This window comes from Phacochoerus africanus, chromosome 9 (assembly GCF_016906955.1).
Source record: "Phacochoerus africanus isolate WHEZ1 chromosome 9, ROS_Pafr_v1, whole genome shotgun sequence".
Taxonomy (NCBI): Eukaryota; Metazoa; Chordata; class Mammalia; order Artiodactyla; family Suidae; genus Phacochoerus; species Phacochoerus africanus.
Window position 1 is genome coordinate 101624371 of NC_062552.1, and position 24302 is coordinate 101648672.

Consider the following 24302-nt stretch of genomic DNA (forward strand, 5'->3'; position numbering starts at 1 on the left):
TAGATTTCCCCTCATCGTGTCACATCCAAAAAGTGGTATTTCCAAGAATTTCTTCAGTTCATCTAAGTTGTTGAAAATTTGACACGGAATTGTTCATAATATCTCCTTATCCTTTTTTTAAAAAAAAAAAAAATTATTGGAGCATAGCTGACTTAGACTTCTCCTTATACTTTGGATAGCTATATTGTCTGTATGACATTCCCCCTCTTCATTCCTGATACTAAATTTTTTTTTCTTGTGATCACCTTGCTTGGAATTTATCAGCCTTTTAATTCTTTTCATATAACCAACTTTTGACTTTGATGATCTTCACTATTTGCTCATTTTCTATTTCATTGTGTTAAAAGGAAAACTGAAGTACATTAAATTTTAAGCAAACATTGATTTTAATTGGACTGTACCAAACTGAAAATGGTTAGGAGCACTCCACAGGCAAGAACTAAAGGGAAGGCTTTTTTTTTTTTTTTTTTTTTTCAATAGAGCAGACTCTTAATTAAGTAAAGCAAGGAAATTATGTGGCTGTAGCTTAAGTGGTTGCCTTATTTGGGAAAGCCTCGTTGACTGTTTGTGATTGATTGTTCTTAAATTTCATTTTCTCGAAATTCCCTTCGTGGCGCAGTGGTTAACAAATCCGACTAGGAACCATGAGGTTGCGGGTTCGGTCCCTGCCCTTGCTCAGTGGGTTAACGATCCGGCATTACCCTGAGCTGTGGTGTAGGTTGCAGACGCGGCTCAGATCCCGCGTTGCTGTGGCTCTGGCATAGGTCAGTGGCTACAGCTCTGATTCAACCCCTAGCCTGGGAACCTCCATATGCCGCAGAAGCAGCCCAAAGAAACAGCAAAAAGACAAAAAAAAAAATTTCATTTTCTCAAATGTGAGTGTATTGACTCTGGCTTGGCTTTTGGTTTGCTTACAGAGACTGTCAAGGCATTAGAGCCCTCTCAGTGAATGGCTTTCTTGTTTAATTACTTTCTTGATTTCTGCTGTTATTATTTTGTTTTTTATTCTTCTACTTTGTGTTTTTCTAGCTTCTTAAAGTAGAAGCTTAGAACATAGATTTTATAATACTATATATTCTTTTAATTGCATCTCAGATTTTGATTGTGTTTTTATTACCATTCAGTTTAATATATTTCCTAATTTCTCTTGTGATTTCTTCTTTGATCCATAGATTATCTAAAGTATGTTGTTTAATTTCCAAATATTTGGGAATTTTCTAGATATTTTATTGTTACTGGTTTTTAATTTAATACCATTGTGGTTAGAGTATAGATAGATCCAAAAAGATATTGCTGTGATTTATGTCAAAGAGTGTTTTGCCTATATTTTACTCTAGGTAGGAGTTTTATAGTGTTTGGTTTTACAAACACTATAAGATTGATTAAAGATTTAGATCTTTAATCAATTTTGAGTTTATTTTTGTAAATGGTTTTAGGGAATGTTCTGATTTCATTCTTTTGCATGTAGCTGTCCAGTTTTCCCAGTACTACTTGTGGAACAAACTGTCTTTTCTCTATTGCATATTCTTCCCTCCTTTGTCACAGATGAATTTACCATAGGTGTGTGGGTTTATTTCTGGGCTTTCTGTCCTGTTCCATTGATCTATGTATTTCTGTTTTGCTGCCAATACTATATGGTTTTGATGACTCTAGCCTTGTAGTATAGTCTGAAGTCAAGGAGCCTGATTCCTTTAGCTCTGCTCTTCTTTCATAAGATTGCTTTGGCTATTTGGGGTCTTTTGTGTTTCCATACAAATTTTAAAATTATTTGTTCTAGTTTTGGGGAAAATGCCAGGTGTAATTTGATAGGGACTGCATTGAATCTGCAGATTGGCTAGGGTAATATAGTCATTCTGACAGTATTGATTTTCTAATCCAAGAACACAGTATATCTAAATATTTCTTCTGCCCCATTCTCCCTCAACTTCTTGAGATTCCAATTTTATGTATGTTAGATATTCTCCTCTACTGTGTCCAACCTGCTGTTAAGCATTTTGAATGTACTCCTCATTTCTGAACTTTTTTTTTTTTCATTTTTAGGATTCTTGTTTGGTTCTTTTTTTATAGATGTCACCTCTCTATTAAAATCCTCCATCTGTATGTATGTGTTGCCCACCTTTCACACTAGCCTCTTTTACGTATTTATCATAGTTATTATTTTGAAGTCCATGTCTGTTAAGTCCAACATCTGTACTATCTGTACCAGAAGAACCATTCACAGTGTTCTTCTATTGGTTGTTTTTTCTCATGACTAGTATTTACTTGTTTCTGCATGTCTTTCATAATTATTAATTATATGCTGAACATTTTAGGTAAAACCATACTTAAGTAAATGATATTTATAGCATGCTCCCCCCCCAAAAAATACATATTCTTTCTTTTCTTAGGCTGTTGATGTGTGGGAAGGGGGCAGAAGGAGAAGGAGTTAAGCCAGTCTGATAATTAAGCTGTGTCTGGACTTTGTTGTGGCTTTAGTTAGATTTAATTCACCTCTAGCTCCAAATATTTTGGGGGCAAGATGGGGCCAACAGTAAGAATCTAAAGATCTTTTTGTGCTCTGCAATCATGTGGTCATTTTTCTGAACCATGGGAGATCTCTGCTTTTCATCCTGAATATCAGCTTTTTGGGTAGCTAAGGAGTCCTTTTCTTTCCAATCTTGCTTTCTTCCCACCTCCCCCCATCCCCAGGCTGTGGCAGCCTTGTCTTGCAATAGGTCTGTGGGTTTTCAAAGTGCTATTCATGGACCTGTAGATCAGGGTGGGGGGGGGGCGGCAGTGGTGGGGGGGAATCCTCAAGACCCTCAGAGGAAGCCAATAGGGTCAAACATTTTTTCATAGCAATTCTAAGACTTCTGCGTCTTTCGCTATTCTGATGTGTACACTGATGGTGCAAAAACAATGGTGATTTTGTAAAACTGTTCATTCCTTAACGCAGATTAAGGCAGTGGCACCAAACTTTGTGGTAATCATTGTATTCTTTACCACGAGATCATTGTAGTTACAAGAGTAGCCAGTGCTACTTCAGAATAGCCTTGATATAAGCAGTAATAACTAAATCTCAACCCTGGATTATATTTCTTTTTAATATTTTATCTGACAAAGTGGAATGTACAACTGAAACGCTTCTGCTGCATACTGTATTATAATTGTCTCAAGGAAAAGCACTTGCATGTCTGAGTTGGAGTTTAAACTAGCCACTTTTTTCATGAACGGTTTTTACGTGAATATTTTCTAGACAAACTATGGTTTTTCCTATTTGGATATTTGACAGATGTTTTCTCAAAAATACGCAACCCATCCTCTTCAAGGGAAAAAATTAGAAGAATTGGTTGTCAGTGATAAAATTCTGGCTTTTAAGAAAAAACTAAGAATTTTGAAAAATTTATATCTACCACTATGAATTTGACACCTTCCTGATATTCAGACTCTTTTGATGAGATTCGAGTGATAGTAACAAATATAGTTTTTTAACATTACGTAATGAAATGTGTTGACATTTGGAAGGTCTGCATAACTCAGTGAACCAATATTCCTATAGACTAATGCTTGATGTTATAAAAATCTTGTATGGATAAAAGGATCCATTCAAAATGCAAGATTGACCAACAAAGTATGAAAAGCTCAAAGTATGATTTGGTTTCAGATTCTGCATTACAACGAACTTTTAGACTACTGCTTGCTGAGTTTTGGTGACGGTCAAAGAATAATATCTATAATTTCTCTGAAAGGCACTTTAATCAGTCCCTGCCCACTCCCCAGCCTTCATCATCCCTGTGCATGTGATGAAAGAGTTGATAGGTGGTGCAGATTCAGTCTGTGGCTGGGGCTTCAGGGAGCCTAACCTGTCATACCAGCTGATAATATGTAGATAGAAAAAGCCTGTCCAAAGTTGATCTGGTAGTGCCTTAACTCCCATCTGTGCAGGTTCCTTCTCCTCCTAAGGGCCATCCTGGCTAAAAGCAACAAGCTTGTCACTTTTGGGGATTTTATTCATACAGGTTTCTGTATGTCCTTGGCATTTTGTTCGGTTTGAAGTATGATTTAGCAGCTTATTCAGCTTGTTCTTTTTGTTAAGGTAAAAGTGATAATCTCTTGAAACTTCCTACTTGCTCAGAAGCGAAAGTCCCAAAGGAACTTTATTTTGTCTTTTTTTTTTTTTGCCATTTCTTGGGCCACTCTCACAGCATTTGGAGGTTCCCAGGCTAGGGATCGAATCGGAGCTGTAGCCACTGGCCTATGCCAGAGCCACAGCAACGCGGGATTCGAGCCGCGTCTGCAACCTACACTACAGCTCACGGCAATGCCAGATCCTTAACCCACTGAGCAAGGCCAAGGATCAAACCCTTAACCTCATGGTTACTAGTCAGATTCATTTCCTCTGTGCTACAACAGTAACTCCTTACATTCTTATTTTTTTAATTTGGTTTTTGCGTTTGCTTTAACTGCAAGAGAGTTAATATCCAAAATGGTGAATGAGGAGTTCCCATGGTGGCTCAGTGGTAATGAATCCTACTGGTATCCATGAGGATGTGGGTTTGATCCCTGGCCTTGCTTAGTGGGTTAAGGATCCAGCATTGCTGTGAGCTGTGGTGTAGACTGGCAGCTACAGTTCTGATTTGATTGACCCCTAGCCTGGGAACCTCCATATGCTGCAGGTGCGGCTCTTTAAAAAAAAAAAAAAAAAAAAAAGAGGTGAATGAAGAAGCCATATTAAAGTAGAGAGGGTTCTATTTTCATTATTTCTGTGGGTGGCGGGTAGAACTCCCCTTTGGGATCATCAGTTTTAAGGCGTTCCAGAGACCTGTCCGGTTCTCTCTCACTCTCCCTTCAGCACTGTCTAGGACAAAAAAAAGAAACCACTAGAGAGAAGAAAAGTAATAGCAGTGTTGGTGGTGGGAATATATTTTTGGAGCCCTTACAGATGAAGAAAGTTTAATAAAGCATAGAGAAGTTGGATGTAATAAAGGCCTCAGTGGAGAGCCCTACCCTACCTATTCTCTCCTTATTCATTTGGTCTTTGTGAATATGACTCAATCCCAACTGTCCTGGGAAGGATTGGGAATGGAGCACACAACATTCCATGCAGAATCACTCTCATCTTGTCCTTGGAAATACCCCTCAAAGTCAAGGGAGATCCCACCACTTTTTTTTAATGGCATTCTGATCACATAGCTTCCTTATTCTGACCAGCACTGCATTGTAAGCTCGTGGGAGGCACTCTCTCATTTGTAGGACTTTTGGCATGGAAAGCACCTTTCCAGCCCTTGCTATGTGCCAAGACTACTTTGTTTGAGATTGAAAATTTATGGACAAAGAAAATGTACCCTCTGCTATCCTTAAATATCTGTAAATTCCATGATGTATAGTGGAATAAGCACCATGGAAGTAGGTAGATATCCTTTTTTTATTAAAAAAAAAAAATGGCAAGATTTTCCCAGAAAGCACCTCCTTCATGGCCTTTCAGTGCTTCTTATTAGAAGCACCATTGGCATTTTGAGTAGCACATACCTTCCTAGCACAGGGCTCTTCCTCACGTTATGGGACATTTAGCATCCTTGACTTCTACCTCCTAAATATCAGAAATCCCCCACCCCCATTGCTAACACCCTCAAGAGAACAAGGTGTCCTCATACAGAGTTGCTCAGGTTTTGCTCGGATTGGATGGTAGGAGCTGGGGAAATGGACTGCGCAATCACAGGCTTTGTACACTGTCCTATTCCTCTGTCTCATCCTTACCCTGCGCTCTTGCGATATCACTTCGTTCTTGGGAAATATTGACACTGAAAGCGTATCTACAAAGAGGGCAACAGCCTGCTCAGGAGATCCTGCTTCACTCAAGATTTGTACATTTTACGAATTTCCTCCACGTTCCTTACAACCAACATCCATTTGATGGAACAGTTATTAAAAAGGAAAAGAGACAGCCCTTTAGTGTGTTTTGGTTAGAGGTTGGTGTGAGGGGTGTGCTGCTGGAAGGGCAGTTATGGTAAAACAAACAAACAAACAAAAAAAACACTCTGTCCTGCAGAGCCTCAGTGTAATCTAAGAAGGTAAGACAAAGTTGTACATAAATAAGCTAATAAGAGGACATGTGGCTTAGAAAATTTTGCCATATTGTTGCCTATTAGCTGCATATGTAATCAGGGCAAAATACAGGTATTTCACTTTGATTTTTTGAATTTGAATCAAATGTTAAACACTCTGAGCATTCCCATGGCTAACTCTTTTGACTCTGTATATCTTGCTCTAGAAATAATACAGAACTATTGGAAGTTATTTACAGGGAATGTATGCAGTATTGTATTTTAGTATTGAGCAAAGAGTTACATAAAAACTAAATTTTAGAATAATTGAATCTCAAGTTTTTGGTGAGAGTAGAAAATATATTGTTAGTAAACTAGAATGAACTGAGGTTCAAGAAATTGGAATGGAATTTTGGATGGGAATGGAAATTCTTATATGCCACACAAAGGATATGTAGACACATAATCACAGGCAAAGTTCGAGTGAGAGCCCACCTGACACCTTCCATGTCAGTCATAACAGCCCTTGAAGATTGCAAACCCCAAAGCCTTGTTCTTTAACTGTGAGATATGGTGGCCAGAGTAACACCCACCAGAATTCAAAGCAAGCAAGTTCTCATGGCATGTACCACATTGCCTTACACAGCTGAGCACTCCTGCACACCACTCCTCCCAATGTTGTGCTGTAAAAATTTCCTTCCTCTTTGCCAGAAGCCTTTACTTGCTTGATAAACTCCTATATGTGATTTGGAGATTGTACTTATGTTACCAATGAGATTAAAAATGGGTTTCACTATAAAAGTTTATGACGTTGCAGTCTGCTCAGTGTGTGTGCAGTTGGATGAATAAACCTCCTCTCGTCCGAAGTCCCTCATTTTATCTGCTCTTGCCCGCTGTCCCGCCTCTTATACAGCCACAGACCCCCGCTTTGCATACACACACCTGGGACTGTCCAAACAAGGGGACCTAGTTACAAATTCTGATTTCTGATCACAACAGGAAGGCATTAAGGTAAATGCCTGCCAGGAATATTTGTTATTAAAGCAATTTAAAAAAAAAAAAACAACCATCTAGCTAGCCCATGAGATGAGCTCTAATACAAGCTATATAGGTATATAAATTGTTTGTGGCCGTGCCTGTGGCATGCAAGAAAGTTCCCAGGCCAGGGATCACATCCGCATCAAGGCAGTACAATGCCAGGTCCTTAAACCCTGTACTACCGGGTAACTCTGATAAATCTTTTAATGTCAAATTCCTGAGTCTGGATTGCTTCTTGTGGCCAGAAACTTTTGTGTAACCAGCAAACCAGGAATGGAAGCAGAATCACAATCGATGAATTCTCTCACTTTCGGCTCAGTTATCATAAATAGTAGTTTCATTCTAGATTCAAATACCTGCCTGAATTGCCATGGAAACCTCGAGGTTATTCAGCCAGGCAGCTCCTGCTGCATCATCTCTTCCCTTGTGGACATATGTTCAGTGGATCAGCTCACTCCTGCCTCGAGCCTTCTCTTCATTTACACCTAAGTATCTTGCTCCATTGCCCTGCCTTCTACTCTGGGACCCACTCAGTTGCTTAGCTATTTCTTGCAGGTTATCTTGAGGAAGCTTTTCTTTGCCCTCCCTAATGAGAACAGAGATAATGGTTTTCTCCGGCCCCTCCCTTCTTAACCCTATAACTGCTGTTCGACTTCCCACTCAACACTTCACTTTGAGAATGATGTTAACATTTTGTTCACATACTCAGGTATTTATTACACTTGATCATTGTCCCCAGACTTCTCCACACCTCCAGAAACCCCTTGGGAAGTATCATGTCCAGCAACACACACATGAAGGCAATTCAGGAGGGATCACGGAAGATCAGTGTCATACTAAAAAAAAAAAGAATAAGCTCTGCGCTCTTTGGTACCACTTCTCCAAGGAGATACTTTCTCCAACTGAAAGCACTTACTTGTGCACCTGAACCGTGTGAGCCAAACTGTGGGAGGAGGTGAGCAAGGGATGTGACATATCAGAGGTGAGATTACGTGAACAGAAAAGCTTTCATCCATGGCCTTCAGAATATATTACACAGACTTTCCCTTAACTAAGTGTCTGGAAACCTCTTTGAGAGACTTAGGGAAACCAAAGGACCAAGCTGTGAGAGAGGAGGTCCCAGGCAAGGGAGGAGCATGGGCTCTGCCCTCAACAGACTTCCCACTTTGCTCCCTCCCCACAGGGCCAGCTGGGGTCACTGGGACCAGGCTGTTAATAACCAGGCAGCTGGTAGGTCAGGACTCAGGAAGGTCTGGGAACTCACCCCACTGTTGTTGCATCTCTGCACTGAAACGACCATTAACACCAAAGGATGTTTACAGAGGAAAGAATAACATGATGATTTGAATCTCTATGAATATGTCTCTTGAATTAGACACTGTTTTATTCTTCTGAGCCCCATTAACCAAAATTTTGGGATAAGGTTGTTCACTGTGAAACGATTAGTGTTTCTTCTACGTACAATTTTTTTGGTCACTGTAACTCTAAAAGGGAAAAAGTAGTTCCCCGGTGGCACAGTGGGTTAAGTATCCGATGTTGTCACTGTGGTGGCCCCGGTTCAGTCCTTGGCCTGGGGACTTCCAAATGCTGCTGGTGTGGCCAGAAACAAAAAGGGGGGGGGGGTGATGGAAATACAGTGTAGTTAAGGAAGGCTCAGAGATGAATCGCCAAAAGTGTGAAGGCTATGGAAGGATTTCCAAATAATACTGTTCTAAAAATAAATGGGGACCTTTAAAAAGAAAAAAAAAATCTGCGGCAAAATAATACACCAAGTAAAATTTACCATTTTTAAGTGTACAGTTCATTGGCATTTAGTACATTTACAGTATTGTTCAACCATCCCTGCCATCCATCTCCGAAACATTTTCATCATCGTAAGCTAAAACTCAGTACCCACTGAACACTAACTCCCTGTGCCACTGGCCCCCGAGCCACAGACAACCACCTTTCTGTCTCTAGGAGTTTGACTGTTCTGGGACAAATCATACGATATTTGTCCTTTTCTGACTGACTTATGTCACTTAGCAAAATATCTCCAATGTGTGTAAGCTAAACGTCAGCCTGCCTGGGGACCCTGATGAGAGGAACAATGAAAAGTGTATCTTCTCACATCAGTAATGTTATCCCATGATGAGGACATATAGGCTCAAATATAAACACTTCTTTTCAAAATGTAGATGCTTCACTAATGGGTGGCTAAGAAAACTAAGACTTTTCTGTAATTAACCCCTATTCTTTCCAAGTTGATGTTACAGAGGATGATTGTGCCTCTCTTCTTACCTTAAAATAACCTACCATCATGCGTTTGAAGCTCTCTGGGCTCCTCTTGGAAATTACAGAGGAATGAAATTTCTATCTTAATAATTTTTCTTTTTTGTTGTTGTTGTTTTTGTTTGTTTGTTTGTTTTTTAGGGCAGCACCTGCTGCATATGGATGGAAGTTCCCAGGCTAGGGGTTGAATTGGAGCTGCAGCTGCCAGCCATAGCCACAGCAATGCGGGATCCGAGCCATGTCTGCAACCTACACCACAGTTCATGGCAATTCCAGATCCTTAACCCACTGAGTGAGGCCAGGGATTGAACCTGCAACCTCATGGTTATTGGTCGGATTTGTTTCCACTGCACCACAGTGGGAACGCCCCTATCTTAATTGTGTAAGATTCAATAGATATTTTATTAAACTGACCATGTGCCAAGCCTTTTGATAAGTGAAGAGAATGGAGAGCAGAGCAGACCACCTGGGTCATCGCTGAGCTGCAGTTTAGTTGGTGAGTCAGTCAGTTTATCACACAAACAAATTTGTAATTCCAAACCATGTTCAGTTCTATAACAAAAAAATAACTGAACTATTTCTCTCCTTTCCTTCATTGTTCGCACAACTACTCTAAGAATTCCGTTCTCTTTTTCCTTCAGGAGCCTCCAAACAGGTGGCTTTGCCTGGGAGGGAGAGGTGGAGAACAGTGCGTATAGCAAGGCTACAGGGGTGGTCCCCCAGCACAAGTACCACCCCACAGCAGGCAGCTACCAACTCCATTTTGCCCTGCAACAACTGGAACAGCAAAAACTGCAGTCCCGGCAGCTTCTGGACCAGAGTCGAGCCCGGCATCAGGTAATTCAAGATAAGGCTTTTCCATGTGTTAATATCTTCCTTCTGCGGGCTTGAAAAAAAAGTTGATGAGAAATTTAGGAATAGTTGCTCCAAAGTTTAGCAGTGCCACCATGGATTGACTGGTTCCTAGGGACTCTAAACATGGGAAAGAAATGTGCTGAAGCCCTATGTTGGCTTTGCTGGAAGGTGATGTTGAACCAGTTTTGACATTTTTTTCATTTGGATGTTTCTCCACAAAAATCTCTTTTGTAGTATTTACCCTTTCCGTTGCATGATCTTTGTTCAGTAATTTCCCAAATAGTCTGAATTCCCAGATACCCAAAAGCCAATGTTTTGAAGATTTTTTTTTTGTCTTTTTTTCTTTTGTCCTTTTAGGGCCATACCTGTAGTATATGGAGGTTCCCAGGCTAGGGGTCTAATCAGAGCTATAGCTGCTGGCCTACGCCAAAGCCACAGCAACGCCAGATCCAAGCCGTGTCTGCAGGCTACACCACAGCTCACAGCAATGCCGGATCCTTAACCCACTGAGCAAGGCCAGGGATTGAACCTGCAACCTCATGGTTCCTAATCGGATTTGTTTCTTCTGCGCCACAACGGGAACTCTGATTTTTTTCTAAATATACTACTTCCTTGCCTTCTTAGACTTGGTATATATAAGCATACATTAGTCTTTCATGGCCTATCAAGATTTTCAAGGAATAAATAACATTCATATTCTTGTAGAAAACGGTTTTTGTGTGTGTGTGTGTGTGTCTTTTTGCCATTTCTTGGGCCACTCCCACGGCATATGGAGGTTCCCAGGCTAGGGGTCGAATCAGAGCTATAGCAACCAGCCTACACCACAGCCACAGCAACGCGGGATCTGAGCCGCGTTTACAACCTACACCGCAACTCACAGCAACGCTGGATCCTTAACCCACTGAGCAAGGGCAGGATCGAACCCGCAACCTCATGGTTCCTAGTACAGATTCGTTATCCACTGTGCCACGACGGGAACTCGGAAAATGGTTTTTAAGTTAGGTTGTTACTCTTCTGTTTTGACACTGTACACAAAAATGTAAAATAGACACAAGAATCCTTGTTGTTATAGAACTTACATCCTAGTGAAATATTGATTCCCTACTCACTGTCTATAAAGCGATAAACTCCTGGGTAGGGGTGTAAGGGAACTATGTAAGTATATTGCACTAATCTATCAGTATGGCCCCAATTACAAAAAAGTCAACCTATGAAGACTTAAATTTTTATTAATGACTTAGGATTATCATTAGACTCAGTTGCCATGTTCTACAGGTTGTGTTGGACTGAATCTATATTGGTTCTGTGAGCTTCCCCGATACTTGATTACATGAGGAAATAGCTTGTATCAGCTTAATCTTTTGTCATTTGCTCTTATAAAAATGTAGTTTGTAGTGTGCCATAGTTTGTGCAAAATTAACATTCATCCGAAGACTAAGGCAGAGTCCCTGAAGTTTTTTTTTTTTCCTTCTAAATAAAACAATTATCATTATGCTCTCTATCTTTACTTGAATTTTCAGCTACTATCCAGGTCCAAACAAATTTTACTTTTTTAATATTCATCACTTGATCATCTTTATCTGTAATAATATACTCTGTATATTGTATTAATTCATTATAATTGAGAAATCATAAGTGCAGGCATTTGTAAAGTCATTTTTTAGGTCATTTTTACTGGAGAAAAATCCTGACTTCTTATCTGTAAAGCATGAAATGTAGCATCACCACACAGCTCTCTATCATGTAGAAATTTCCTTATTTAAAAAGTCTTTGGGGAGTTCCCATTGTGGCTCAGGGTTAATGAACCCAGCTAGTATCCATGAGGATGCAGGTTCAATCCCTGGCCTCACTACAGCGGGTTAAGGATCTGGCATTGCTTTGAGCTGTGGTGTAGGTCGCAGACGCAACTTGGATCTGGCATTGCTGTGGCTGGCAGCTACAGCTCTGATTTGACCCCTAGCCTCAGAGGGTCCATATGCTGTGGGTGCTATGTATGACAAACATCATTCTCAATGGTGAAAAGTAGAAACAGTTCCCGCTGAGATCAGGAACAAGCAGGAACAAGCAAGGATGCCTGCTGTCACCACTACTATTCACTATAGTTTTGGAAGTCCTAGCCATAGCAATCAGAGAAGTAAAAGAAATAAAAGGAATCCAAATTGGAAAGGAAGAACTAAAACTATCACTATTTGCAGATGACATGATACTATACCTAGAGAATCATAAAGACTCTATCAGAAAACGGTTAGAGCTCATCCATGAATTTGGCAAAGTCGCAGGGTACAAAATTAATACACAGAAATCTACTGTATTTCTATATACTAGCAATGAAAGATCAGAAAGAGGGAGTTCCCGTCGTGGCGCAGTGGTTAACGAATCCGACTAGGAACCATGAGGTTTCGGGTTCGGTCCCTGCCCTTGCTCAGTGGGTTAACGATCTGGCGTTGCCGTGAGCTGTGGTGTAGGTTGCAGACGCGGCTCAAATCCCGCGTTGCTGTGGCTCTGGCATAGGCCGGTGGCTACAGCTCCGATTCAACCCCTAGCCTGGGAACCTCCATATGCCGCGGGAGCGGCCCAAGAAATAGCAAAAAGACAAAAAAAAAAGAGAGAAAGAGAAATTAGGGAAGCAATCCCATTTACCATCGCATCCAAAAGAATAAAATACCTAGGAGTAAACCTACCTAAAGAAACAAAAGACCTGTACTCTGAAAACTATAAGACACAGAAGAAAGAAATCAAAGATGACACAAACAGATGGAAAGACATACCATGCTCTTGGATTGGAAGAGTCAATATTATCAAAATGACTATACTACCCAAGGCAATCTACAGATTCAATGCAATCCCTATCAAATTACCAAGGACATTTTTCTCAGAACTCAAACAAAATATTTTAAAGTTTGTTTGGAGGCATGAAAGGTCCAGAATAGCTAAAGACATCCTGCAAAAGAAAAAAAGGAGCTGAAGGAATCAGGCTTTCTGACTCCAGACTATACTAAAAAGCTACAGTCATTAAAACCATATGGTGTGGCACAAAGACAAATATAGACCAGTGGAACAGGATAGAAAGCCCAGAATTAAATCCATACACCTACAGTCAACTCATCTATGACAAAAGAGGCAAGAATGCACAATGGAGAAAAGACACCCCCTTCAATAAATGGTGCTGGGAAAACTGCACAGCCACATGCAGAAGAATGAAATTAGAACACTCCTTAACACCATACACAAAAATAAACTCAAAATGGATTAAAGAGCTAGATATAAGACCAGATACTATAAAACTCTTAGAGGAAAACATAGGCCAAACACTCTCTGACAGCAACATCTTCTCAGATCCACCTCTTAGAGTAATGACAATAAAAACAAAAATAAACAAATGGGACTTAATTAAACTTCAGAGTTTCTACACAGCAAAGGAAACCGTAAACAAAATGAAAAGACAACCCACAGAATGGGAGAAAAATCTTTGCAAATGAATCAACTGACAAGGGATTAATCTCCAACATTTATAAACTCCTCCTACAGCTCAATACCAAAAAAACAAACAACCCCATCAAAAAATGGGCAGAAGATCTAAATAGACAACTCTCTAAAGAAGACATGCGGCTGGCCGAAAAACACATGAAAAGGCGATCAACATCACTCATCATTAGAGAAATGCAAATCAAGCCACTATGAGGTACCACCTTACACCAGCCAGAATGGCCATCATCCAAAAGTCTACAAACAGTAAGTGCTGGAGAGGGTGTGGAGAAAAACGAACCCTATTACACTGTTGGTGAGAATGTAAATTTTTGCAACCACTGTGGAAAACAGTATGGAGATTCCTCAGAAAGCTAAAAATAGAACTACCATTTGATCCAGCAGTTCCACTCCTGGGCATCTATCCAGAGAAAACCATGACTTGAAAAGACACATGTACTCCAGTGTTCATTGCAGCACTATATACAACAGCCAAGACATGAAAACAACCTAAACGTCCATCAACAGAGGAGTGGATCAAGAAGACGTGGTACATATACACAATGGAATATTACTCAATCATTAAAAGGAAAGAAGTACCCGCATTTTTAGCAACATGGATATCCTAGAAATTATCATGCTAAGTGAAGTCGGTCAGACAATGAGACACCAACATCAAATGCTATCACTGACATGTGGAATCTGAAAAAAGGACACAATGAACTTCTTTGCAGAACAGATACTGACTCACAGACTTTGAAAAACTTATGGTTTTCAAATGAGACAGGTTTGGGGGTGGGGGGATGGGCTGAGGGTTTGGGATAGATATGCTGTAAAAATTTCTTTGTGATGATTGTTGTACACCCACAAATATAATAAAATTCATTAAGTAATTTTTAAAAAAAGAAAAGAAAAAAATATATATGTATATATGTGGGATATTGGCAGCATATGGGCCAGTTTGCATTGCTACAATTGCAGATATCAATGTATGATTGAATAGTAATCAGTATTGTGACTGCAAAGTACAAAGAGCTTTATTTGGGTCTTAAGAATTCCAATTTGGGGAGTTCCCTTTGTAGTACAGTGGGATTGGCAGCATCTCCAGAGCACTGGGACACAATTTCCATCCTTGGCCCAGCACAGTGATTTAAGTATCTGGCATTGCCACAGCTGCAGCCTAGGTCACAGCCATGGCTCAAATCTGATCCCTGGCCCAGGAACTCCATGTGCCATGGGGTGGCCAAAAAAGAAAAAAAAAATCCAATTTGGGAGACAAATTTAGGTAAAACCAAAATATTGTCCCAGGGAAGAGAAAGAGTCAGTACTTACAAAGGCAAAAGGCACAAGGTTATTCAAGAATTATTGTTGACCGTGATGCAGGAAAGGAAATTTTGTCCTTAAAGGATAGGATGTCATGAGTTATTTTAGGGTAAGGGTCCAATCAATAAATATGCTATCAGTGGTTATTTTAGAGTGGGTCCACTAAGTATCTCGAGTTTCTGAAGCACTGGACAGATGTCCTGGATGCCTACATTAAGACAAGAAGTGGTCAAAGTTCAGATTCCATCCGTGCTGCGATGTGCAGAAGTCACACTTCCCCAGTGGCCTCCATGTCCATTTTAGAGTACTCTCTTAGCAATACCAACTCCATTTTTATCTTCCTTCCACAGTCTATCTTAGTTTTTTTTAAATTATATAAATTTCTTAAAGCTTTTTAAACCTAATTCCCTGTCATTCAGAGTGCTTAGGCATACCAATTTAGGAGTTACTGTTGTAGCTCAGCAGGCTAAGAACCCAGCATAGTGTCCATGGGGATGTAGGTTTGATCCCTGACCTTGCTCAGTGGGTTAAAGATCCAGCATTGCCCCGAGTTGCAGCCTAGATCACAGATGTGGCTTGGAACCAGTGTTGCTGTGGCTGTGTCCTAGGCCTCAGGTAGAGCTCCGATTTGGTCCCTAGCCCAGGAACTTCCATATATTGCAGGTGTAGCCATAAAAAAAAAAAAAATACCAACTTAATCACGTGCTGGACAGTGGAAACATATATAGCCTTATTTCCTTTAATAGTGTATAATTTATGGCTCTAAAGAATGTAGACAGTTGGTCCCTTTTAATGCTTCCATACCTTAAAATGGTGGATGATTTTTTTTTTTAAAGGAAGTGATTATAGAGCACTGAAGTTTTGAGGAAAGAGAGACAGCTTTGCTGATTTTCACTTTTAGGAACTGCTTCATTTATAAGTCCTTTTCATTCTTTTGATTAGCTTCCAGCAACTCACATTCCTTTGAAAATTCAGAGTATTGCTATTCTTGTGTGGATTTTTTTTCACTGAGGATTATGCCGATTGAGTTTCACTGAAATATGAAGTATATGGAAAATATGTTTTTGAGATCCTGTCAGAATACCTGTTTGAGGGAGGAGTCAGAACTCCCCAGAAAGGAGTTATCTCGTGTCTCCTGGAGAGGGAGCAGGAAATCATTATTTATCATAATTTTATATATGTTTATAACATCCTTTTATTTTTTCCCCCTGTTCTACTAATCCATAGTTGATTTAGGTTAAAATGACTAAAGGTAAAGTGTGGGGTTGGGGGAGAACAAAAGGAACTCAATTCTACTAGCTTGAAGAGTTTATAACTAATAAAATAGCACATAAGATATTAAACATTCTAAAATGAAGAGTATTTAGTAACTTCGAGCACTTTATTTCACAGGGCATTAAGAAACACTCCACAGAAGAAGCAAAACCCTATTAGATTTTTAACCTTCTGTTTTTAGCTTACCTTGTGATGGTGCTGGACCTGACTGTTATAACTACAACCAAATTATTAGTTGAAATATGGTTTGCATTCCCAGTATGTCCTAATTATCTTTCCTTGGGTTAACCCCTTTAGATAGAGATGGTTTCTCTCATGAACTTCTTATGCTTTGAATTCAATTTTTTCTAAAGTGTAGGTAGCCATTGATATAATTTATGGTTTTGTTAATTGCCTGTTTGAGAATCCACTAGTGTAGAATTGAAATCTGATTTACCTAGCATTTATTCACAAGAAAGACCTGTTTATGGTCCAAGACATTAAAAGGGGCTTTGTGCTCTTATATTGCATTGTATTATATTGTTTATATTAATTATATTAAGTTATATTGTATTATGTTACTACTATACATGGACAGTGCCTTTCATAGTGATCACCTAAAAATACTGTTGGAAAAATCATGCAGCCTTTCTTGCATCACATGCAGAGGAAGTTCTCCATCCTTTTCTGCACTTACATAGCCAGATTATTGAAGATATTAATTTCAAGAAGGAAAACTCCAATTCGGGATATGAGTTTGGAAACAGACATCTCTAACCATTCATGCAAATATGCACTTTGACCCTCATTTCTGTCTAGCATGTCATTCATAAATCTAGAAATTGTCATGTACTGAATCACCCCTACAAAAACCAATCCTGTAACATGCACATGAGAGAGGTTTCTAGGGCCAGAGGTATGAGGAAATAGGTGTGATCCTGTCCATTTGATAGAGAGCATGAGAAATAAAAATAGGACAAAATTGAAACTATAAACTTTTATACAGTGATGGGTAAAATGAGCAGTTTTTAAAAATTCATTCCAAACCAGAGCAGGGGGTCAGCAGACGTTTCGATAAATGGCCATATAGTAAACATTTTGGGCCTTGAAGGCTAAGCAAGCATAGGGTCTGCTGCAGCTACTCAGCTCTGCCATGGTAGAATGACAATAGCCACAGACAAATGTAAATGAATGAATGTGGCTGTTTTCCGGTAAAACTTTATTTACAAAAACAGCAGGCTGGATTTGGCCTACAAGCCCTAGTTTGCAGACTCCTGGTTTTGAGCAACAGAACCCCTTGGAGGGTCTGTTAAAATATCAGTTGCTTCCATCACCCCATTTCTGATCCAGTAGGTTTCAGATGGAGCTCAATTATTTCCATTTCTAAGTTTCCAGATGATGATGGCTTTTCTTCTGGGGACCACTCTTTGAGAACCACTGAGCTAGAGAAAGAGATTAGGAAGGTCTCCTCTTCATTATTTGTTTTCTTTTGGAAGGGAAACTGGATTTGTTATAACTTAGCGTTGCCCTTATAAAATGTCAGGCAATCATTTTTTAATAGGAACTTCGTTTCCATCTTTTCCACTGCATCTACCACAGTTTCCTTATAAATAAATTTTCCAAACTTGAAAACTTCCCATTCCTTGGAAACTTCCCATTCATTCTTCTTATCAAAGTACGTTCTGCTCAGCAATCACTGCTCCTAGGAGTCAAGTTTTCTGATAGATGAGAGATAAGTAATGGGACAGATTCCTTCCTCTTCATTTTAGGAGGAATAGCCACCACTTAGTAAACGCTTGCTGTGGTCCAAGCACTATTCCAGATTCTTTACATATATTAATTCATTTAAAATGACATCGAGGATGGTTGAGGAGATGGCAGGATCTTGGAGTCTAGGAATGGTAAATTCTATGTTGCTATATCCCAATGTGTCTTCGCTCTGGTTCCCCTCATTGCTTCCCACTTCCTTCTCATACTGGCTTCCTGCCCCTGAAGGAAAGGATAAAAAAGTTTTCTTTCAGCTGAGTCGGGGGACTTTCTTGAGCAGCCGTGACTGCTGGTGACATCAGCATGAGTAGCCCTCCTTGCTGGGGTCCACGAGGAGGGCTGCACTGGCTGTGAGGCCCGACTGACCTGATTCTAACTGCTGACGTTGAGCTGATGTTATTCTTGGCCCAGGGCACAGTGATTACTCAGTAGTTTCTGTTAAAGTGATCCTTTGTTAAACCCCTGCTCCCAGCCCCCTTCTCCTGCCCTCCCACCCTCTCCTCTCCCTCCTCTAGACTGAAAAAAAAAAGCCCAAAAAAGCAGAAAAATTAAGGATATTTTGATGGCCAAGGCAGAACTGCTATGATTTCTTTTAAGAGCAAAGGGGAAGAGAGGAGATTTTAAGTCCATCTTAAGGGTTTCCAAAGCCCTTGCATTTTTAGTAGACTTAATTTTCAACATTGTAAGGTAACTCAAGGTAGGAGAAAACCATGCATATCCTAAGTTCCTCTCATCCTTCCACTCTCTGCTTTACTCCCCCATCCTATGATGCCCAGGTTCACCAGACTAACCTAGATTTGGTGAGGGGCATCAGAGACCAACTTTCCAAAGCAAGCAGGGCCTGGGGACTGGCTGAGTGGTCACCTGAAGGGATCTTTCTGAATGACAGCAACATCTTGAGTGCCTTGTAATAAGCCCTTTGCTAATGGTGTGTGAGTAGAAGCATAGCCTCACAGGTGTGGAGAGGATTCCCATATAAACCCAGCCAAGTCCTGTTATTCTGCTCCTAAAAGTTCATTGCATGTGTCCAGAAAAATTCTGCCCCCCTGCAGGAATGAATACTGTTTCTCCAAACCTTCAGCCGCTGTGTGTTTGTGTTGCGGGGGAGGGGAAAGAAAAAGTCAGGAGGCTCCCGCGCTTTTCCAGGCAGCCAGCAATAACATGCTAGCTCCTCAGCGTGGCCCAGGGAGAGCAGGCAAGCAGACGAGCTCTGCAGGGGGAGTCTTCCTGCCCCTTTCTAACCAGAGCATCTGGAAGAAGGCTGGGGCGCCAGCTCCTACATGTTGCTGAAGCTCCTGGGGCAGGTTGAACGTCATAACCTACTGCTGCTCTGTTTTTTGTTCTCATTTATTTTTGGGGTCTTTTGTTCAACTTTACATTTTCTTGTGACTGTTATCAGGAACTCATATAAATAATACTTAGTTTATAGCTTGTTTATGATTATGATTTTTTTAGAACCATTCGATTCAGCAGATTTTGCCAAACCAAACTCTTTTCTTCTTACCTAATAAAAATATATTGAAAATATGTGAAATAACATACGTAAGACTGCATTCAGCTCTTTGGAAATGAACACTGTGGACAGGCTTTGGAGGGAGATAATCCCTGAGCCCATGCCGCGGGTCAGGTTATTGGGCTTCCCGGAACCTCATTCTTTATGTCTGATATGGTGATGATAAGGTGTATCTGTGGGTTATCATGAGGATTATATTCCTCGGGATGCTAAGCACTGAACTTGGAGTGGTCGTTGTGTTATCACGGTGAATCCTCACCGCTGCCCTCTTATTAGCCCTATTTTATAGACGTAAAAATGGCGCATCACTTAATCGTTTTCCCAGGCTCATGAAGGTAATAAATGAAAGAGCCAGGGGTTTTGAATTCAGGAGTGGCAGCCTCCAGCATCCAAACGCTCAGCTATCGTGTTGTATACTACTACCCTCACAGTATGTAGGCATTCAGTAAATAGTAGTTGTATGTATTATTACATACATTTTAAGTTGCAGTCCATTCGTTCACACAGGTACTTCTTGACAGCTATAAAACTGTATTTGAAAACTTATTCTCAAGTAACTAGTCTCCTTACTCAGATATACTCTTGTTAAAAAAAAAAAAAAGAAAAGAAAAAAGTTGTCATCCCAAGGACCTGAAATATCTTAATAAGGTGTTCCTGGACTTAGGACTCTTAGAAATACCCATATTTTAACACCCCCCCTTGTGCTTTTATTATTCATAACAAGGACCACTGTGTCATATAGTGTCCGGAAATACATTCTAGAAGTTTGGAGATTCATAGCATGTGTGTGGGTTGATATTAATGACAGGAATTATGTCTTCAGTTACCACTTTGTCCTTTCAACTCTATTATTGTTATTGGTCATACTGTTTTAATTTTACTTCTATGAGCATGTCTTTGAGAAGACTATTAGGAAACATGACAGGTATCTACAAATGTGAATACCACAGGTGATGCTTTTGCATGATTAATGTTATGCTTGCGTTTTCAATACCATAGAAATCTGACTCTTAATGCATTACTACAATATAGACATCCATTCATGATGCTAATTCAATACTAATAGCAATAGAAAGAAGTCCCCTGGTTACTACCCGGTTGTTTTCTAAGCTAGAGAAGTGTCCCTTTGGAATCTTAGAGGGAAGAAGGTGAGGGCAGGGAAATGAGTATATAGTATATGCCTCCTGTGTGCTGTGACGTTCCACTAATAAGGAAGCTGATACTCAAAGAGCTGAAGTAACTTACACAAGGTTGTCCAGCTGCCAACTATACTTACAGGCACCAAACCAGGTCAGAAGGCTTCCAAAGCCCAAAGATTCACTGTGACAACACAACTGCCACTCCAAGTTCAGTGCTTAACACATGGTAACATCACCAGAGCTTTCACTCTCCCTCCCTCTCCCTTGATTAAGTGAGTTTTCATTTTCTTCTTGATTTATACATTTATCGTCAGATAAGACATTCCAATTTTGTTGTTGTTGCTGCTGCTGAACACCCATATACACAAATATGAAAGAAAAGGTCAGCACAATGATTCAAATTGCAGAACTCCACTTGGTTGTGGGTATGTAAGAGGCAGCTGTTCACCTGCCAACCACTTGGAATAGACCTTGTTTGTTGTATATCCTTAAAATGTGGTTTTGCTGTAGCTGCCTGATGACTCATTCCATTCCATGCCCTCTCTCTCTGTGACCTTTCTCTTTTTCTGTTTGTCCATTGGCATATGAGGAACACAGAGCAGTAACTTTGTGTAAGATGATGAGAGACCTCATCTTTGAACATAAAGAACCCCATTCATCTGCAATGGAAATGGCCAAAGGAAAAACTTAACAGATGTATGACAGGAAAGGCTAAGATGAGCAGTAGGTCAACATGTGAGATTCTGAGTCAAATAAAACAAACTATGTATTTGAAGACAAAGACAAGTTAGATATTTATAAACTCTGAATTTAAAGTTGTAAAAGAACTTAGATATTGCCTTATCTCATTATTTCTCATTACTCATCAGGAGATGTAAGTCGCAAACATGTTATTAGGGAGAATAAGGACCCTGGTATATAAAGAATACCCTAAAGCTTCTAGTAAGTAAAAGATAAAAGAGACAATTGAAGAGTGAGGTTGTGCGTAATTTTTTTTTAAACCAACTGAATTCTCAATCTGGAGTCACTGCCAATCTTTCAAAGTTAACTTTCAAAATAAGTAACAGATTTTCTTACAGACAACTTTTTTTCAACATTTTTTTCTTGGAGTAAAGTGAGTGAAATTTCTTTTAAATGCATCTGGTGGAAATTGGACACATTGCTGTGTTTGCTTTAGATTTGCTTTGGAAGGAGATTTGGTTCCAGTGGATGGGCTTTAAAAAAGGAGTCAGCATAGCATAAATGAGGAAGGCAGTATAGTGTCATGGGGCTGTGAAATCGACTCCTCCGTGGACTTGGATCTCACTTACTACTTAGTAGCCATGCCATCATAGAACCTCTTGGTGCTTTGGTTTCTTCCTCTGTGTGTGGAAGTGATGATGGGACCACCTCAAATGGCTGGGAAGATTAAATGATGTAATAACATGTAAAGCGCTTAGAGCAATACTGACCATGATAAAAGCTCAATAAAAATTCAGTGCTCTTATTATTATGTGTTACTTTCATTGTGGTAAAAAAAAATAGCATAAATTTGCCCTCTGAACAATTTTTGTGTTGTGTACAGTATTGTTAACTATATCCATATTTTTGTACAACCGATTACTGAAAATTTTCATCTTGCATGACTGAAACATTGAATAACTCCCAGTTTCCCCCTCTTCTAGCCCCTGGTGACCACTGCTCTGCTTTGTGTTTCTATGAGTTTGATTACTCTTTAGATACCTCATAATAAGTGGCATCGTGTACTATTTGTCTTTTTTTGCATTTTAGGGCTGCACCTGCAGCATAGGGAGGTTCCCAGACTAGGGGTCAAATCAGAGCTACAGCTGCTGGCCTACACCATAGCCATAGCAACGTGAGATCCATGTCATGTCTGCGACCTATACCAGAGTTCACAGTAACGCTGGATCCTTAACCCACTGAGCAAGGCCGGGGATCGAACCCACATCCTCATGGATCCTAGTCAGGTTTGTTACCACTGAGCCACGACAGGAACTCCCTTATTTGTCTTTTAGTGACTGGCTTATTTCACTTAGCATAACGTTCTAAAGGTTCATCCATGCTGTAGCATATGGCAGGATTTCTTTTTTAAGGCTGAATGCTACTCTATGACATGTATGTATATACATTTTCTTTATCCATTCACCAGTTGATGGGCATTTAGATTGCTTCCACACGTTAGCTATTATGAATAATACTTCAGTGAACATGGATGTGCAGACATCTATTATGTATTACTTTTAACCTTAAATATATGTAGCGGTATATTTTCAACTTGGGGTTTTAGTTAAACCCCCCCTTGCCAGAAGCAGAAATTGGTTTAAATTGTATTTAAAAAGGTATTTAAAGGCTCATGAAGTATTAATTAGCTACATTTTTAAAATTAATATTTACCTGTTTGGACAGCTGAAAATTGTATGGTAGTTAATTTGTTCACAATTACTAGAAAGAGATATGAGGAAATAGAGTAAAAAGAATGATTAATAGTACCATGGTATAAAATGTTGAAAAGAATAATATGTTTGTCCAAAGGCATAAATGTCTTATTAAAAAAAGAAACAGGAGTTCCCGTCGTGGCGCAGTGGTTAACGAATCCGACTAGGAACCATGAGGTTGCGGGTTCGGTCCCTGCCCTTGCTCAGTGGGTTAACGATCCGGCGTTGCCATGAGCTGTGGTGTAGGTTGCAGACACGGCTCGGATCCCGCGTTGCTGTGGCTCTGGCGTAGGCCGGTGGCTACAGCTCCGATTCAACCCCTAGCCTGGGAACCTCCATATGCCGCGGGAGCGGCCCAAGAAATAGCAAAAAGTCAAAAAAAAAAAAAAAACAGCATTAGCATTAAATTATAAGTCACCTTTCTGTGAGACACATGGTATTTCATTATAATAGTCAAGGAAAGATAAGGAAACTATTCTCTCGAACATACTGTTGGAAGTGTGATTGGTATAGCCTTTACAGAGGGCAATTTGAGACTATGTATAAAAAAGACGTAAAACAGAGGAAGCAGCAGCCTTCTGATCAAGCTATTCTACTTCAAGGAAATTATTTTAAGGAAATGATCCAGCATATGTCAAAACATAGAAATAATACATTTATCACAATGTAGTTCTTAAACAGCAAAATAAACTGGTGTCGGCCTTAATATGTGTGTGTGAGGTTTCAAAATGGAAGTTTTAAGATTTTAGGAGACCTACTTTTTCCCACTCAAAATGTATTAGGAACCTATTTCCATAATTGCAAACATAGATCTACTGTGTCAGTTTATAATATTCTACTATTGGTGATTGGTTAAGTAAATTGTAATAAGCCATAATAGAAAATATACGGCCATTAAAAATGGTGATCCAGATCTATCCTTATAGATATGAAAAAAAAATGTTCAAGATAGATATTTGAATGAAAAAGTCTCCAAAACATCAGATATCATGTACCATTTTAATAAACCCACAGAAATACATGTATATACATAGAAATAAGTGATTATACACAGAAAAAAGTCTAAATGTTATTGGAGGTCATCTCTGAGAGTAGAATTTGAAATGACTTTTTAAAACCGTTTTCCTTTTTCAAATGAACATGTATTCAAGAAAAAGTGTTTCAATAAAACAGGAAAACCTTGGCCTGCCAAATATTGCTGGGCATAGAAAGCACATAT

The 24302-nt window shown here is 39.7% G+C and overlaps 1 protein-coding gene across 12 annotated transcripts in view; it reads left to right on the top strand.

Annotated features, from left to right (window-relative positions):
- TTLL5 (tubulin tyrosine ligase like 5) overlaps window positions 1-24302 on the top strand; it is a 310092-nt gene that overhangs the window by 199146 nt on the left and 86644 nt on the right. For all 12 annotated transcript variants that reach the window (XM_047794889.1, XM_047794885.1, XM_047794888.1 and 9 more), the window contains one exon: window positions 9974-10169. In XM_047794889.1, coding sequence (XP_047650845.1) covers window positions 9974-10169 — 196 coding nt within the window. The remainder of the gene's footprint in view (window positions 1-9973; window positions 10170-24302) is intronic.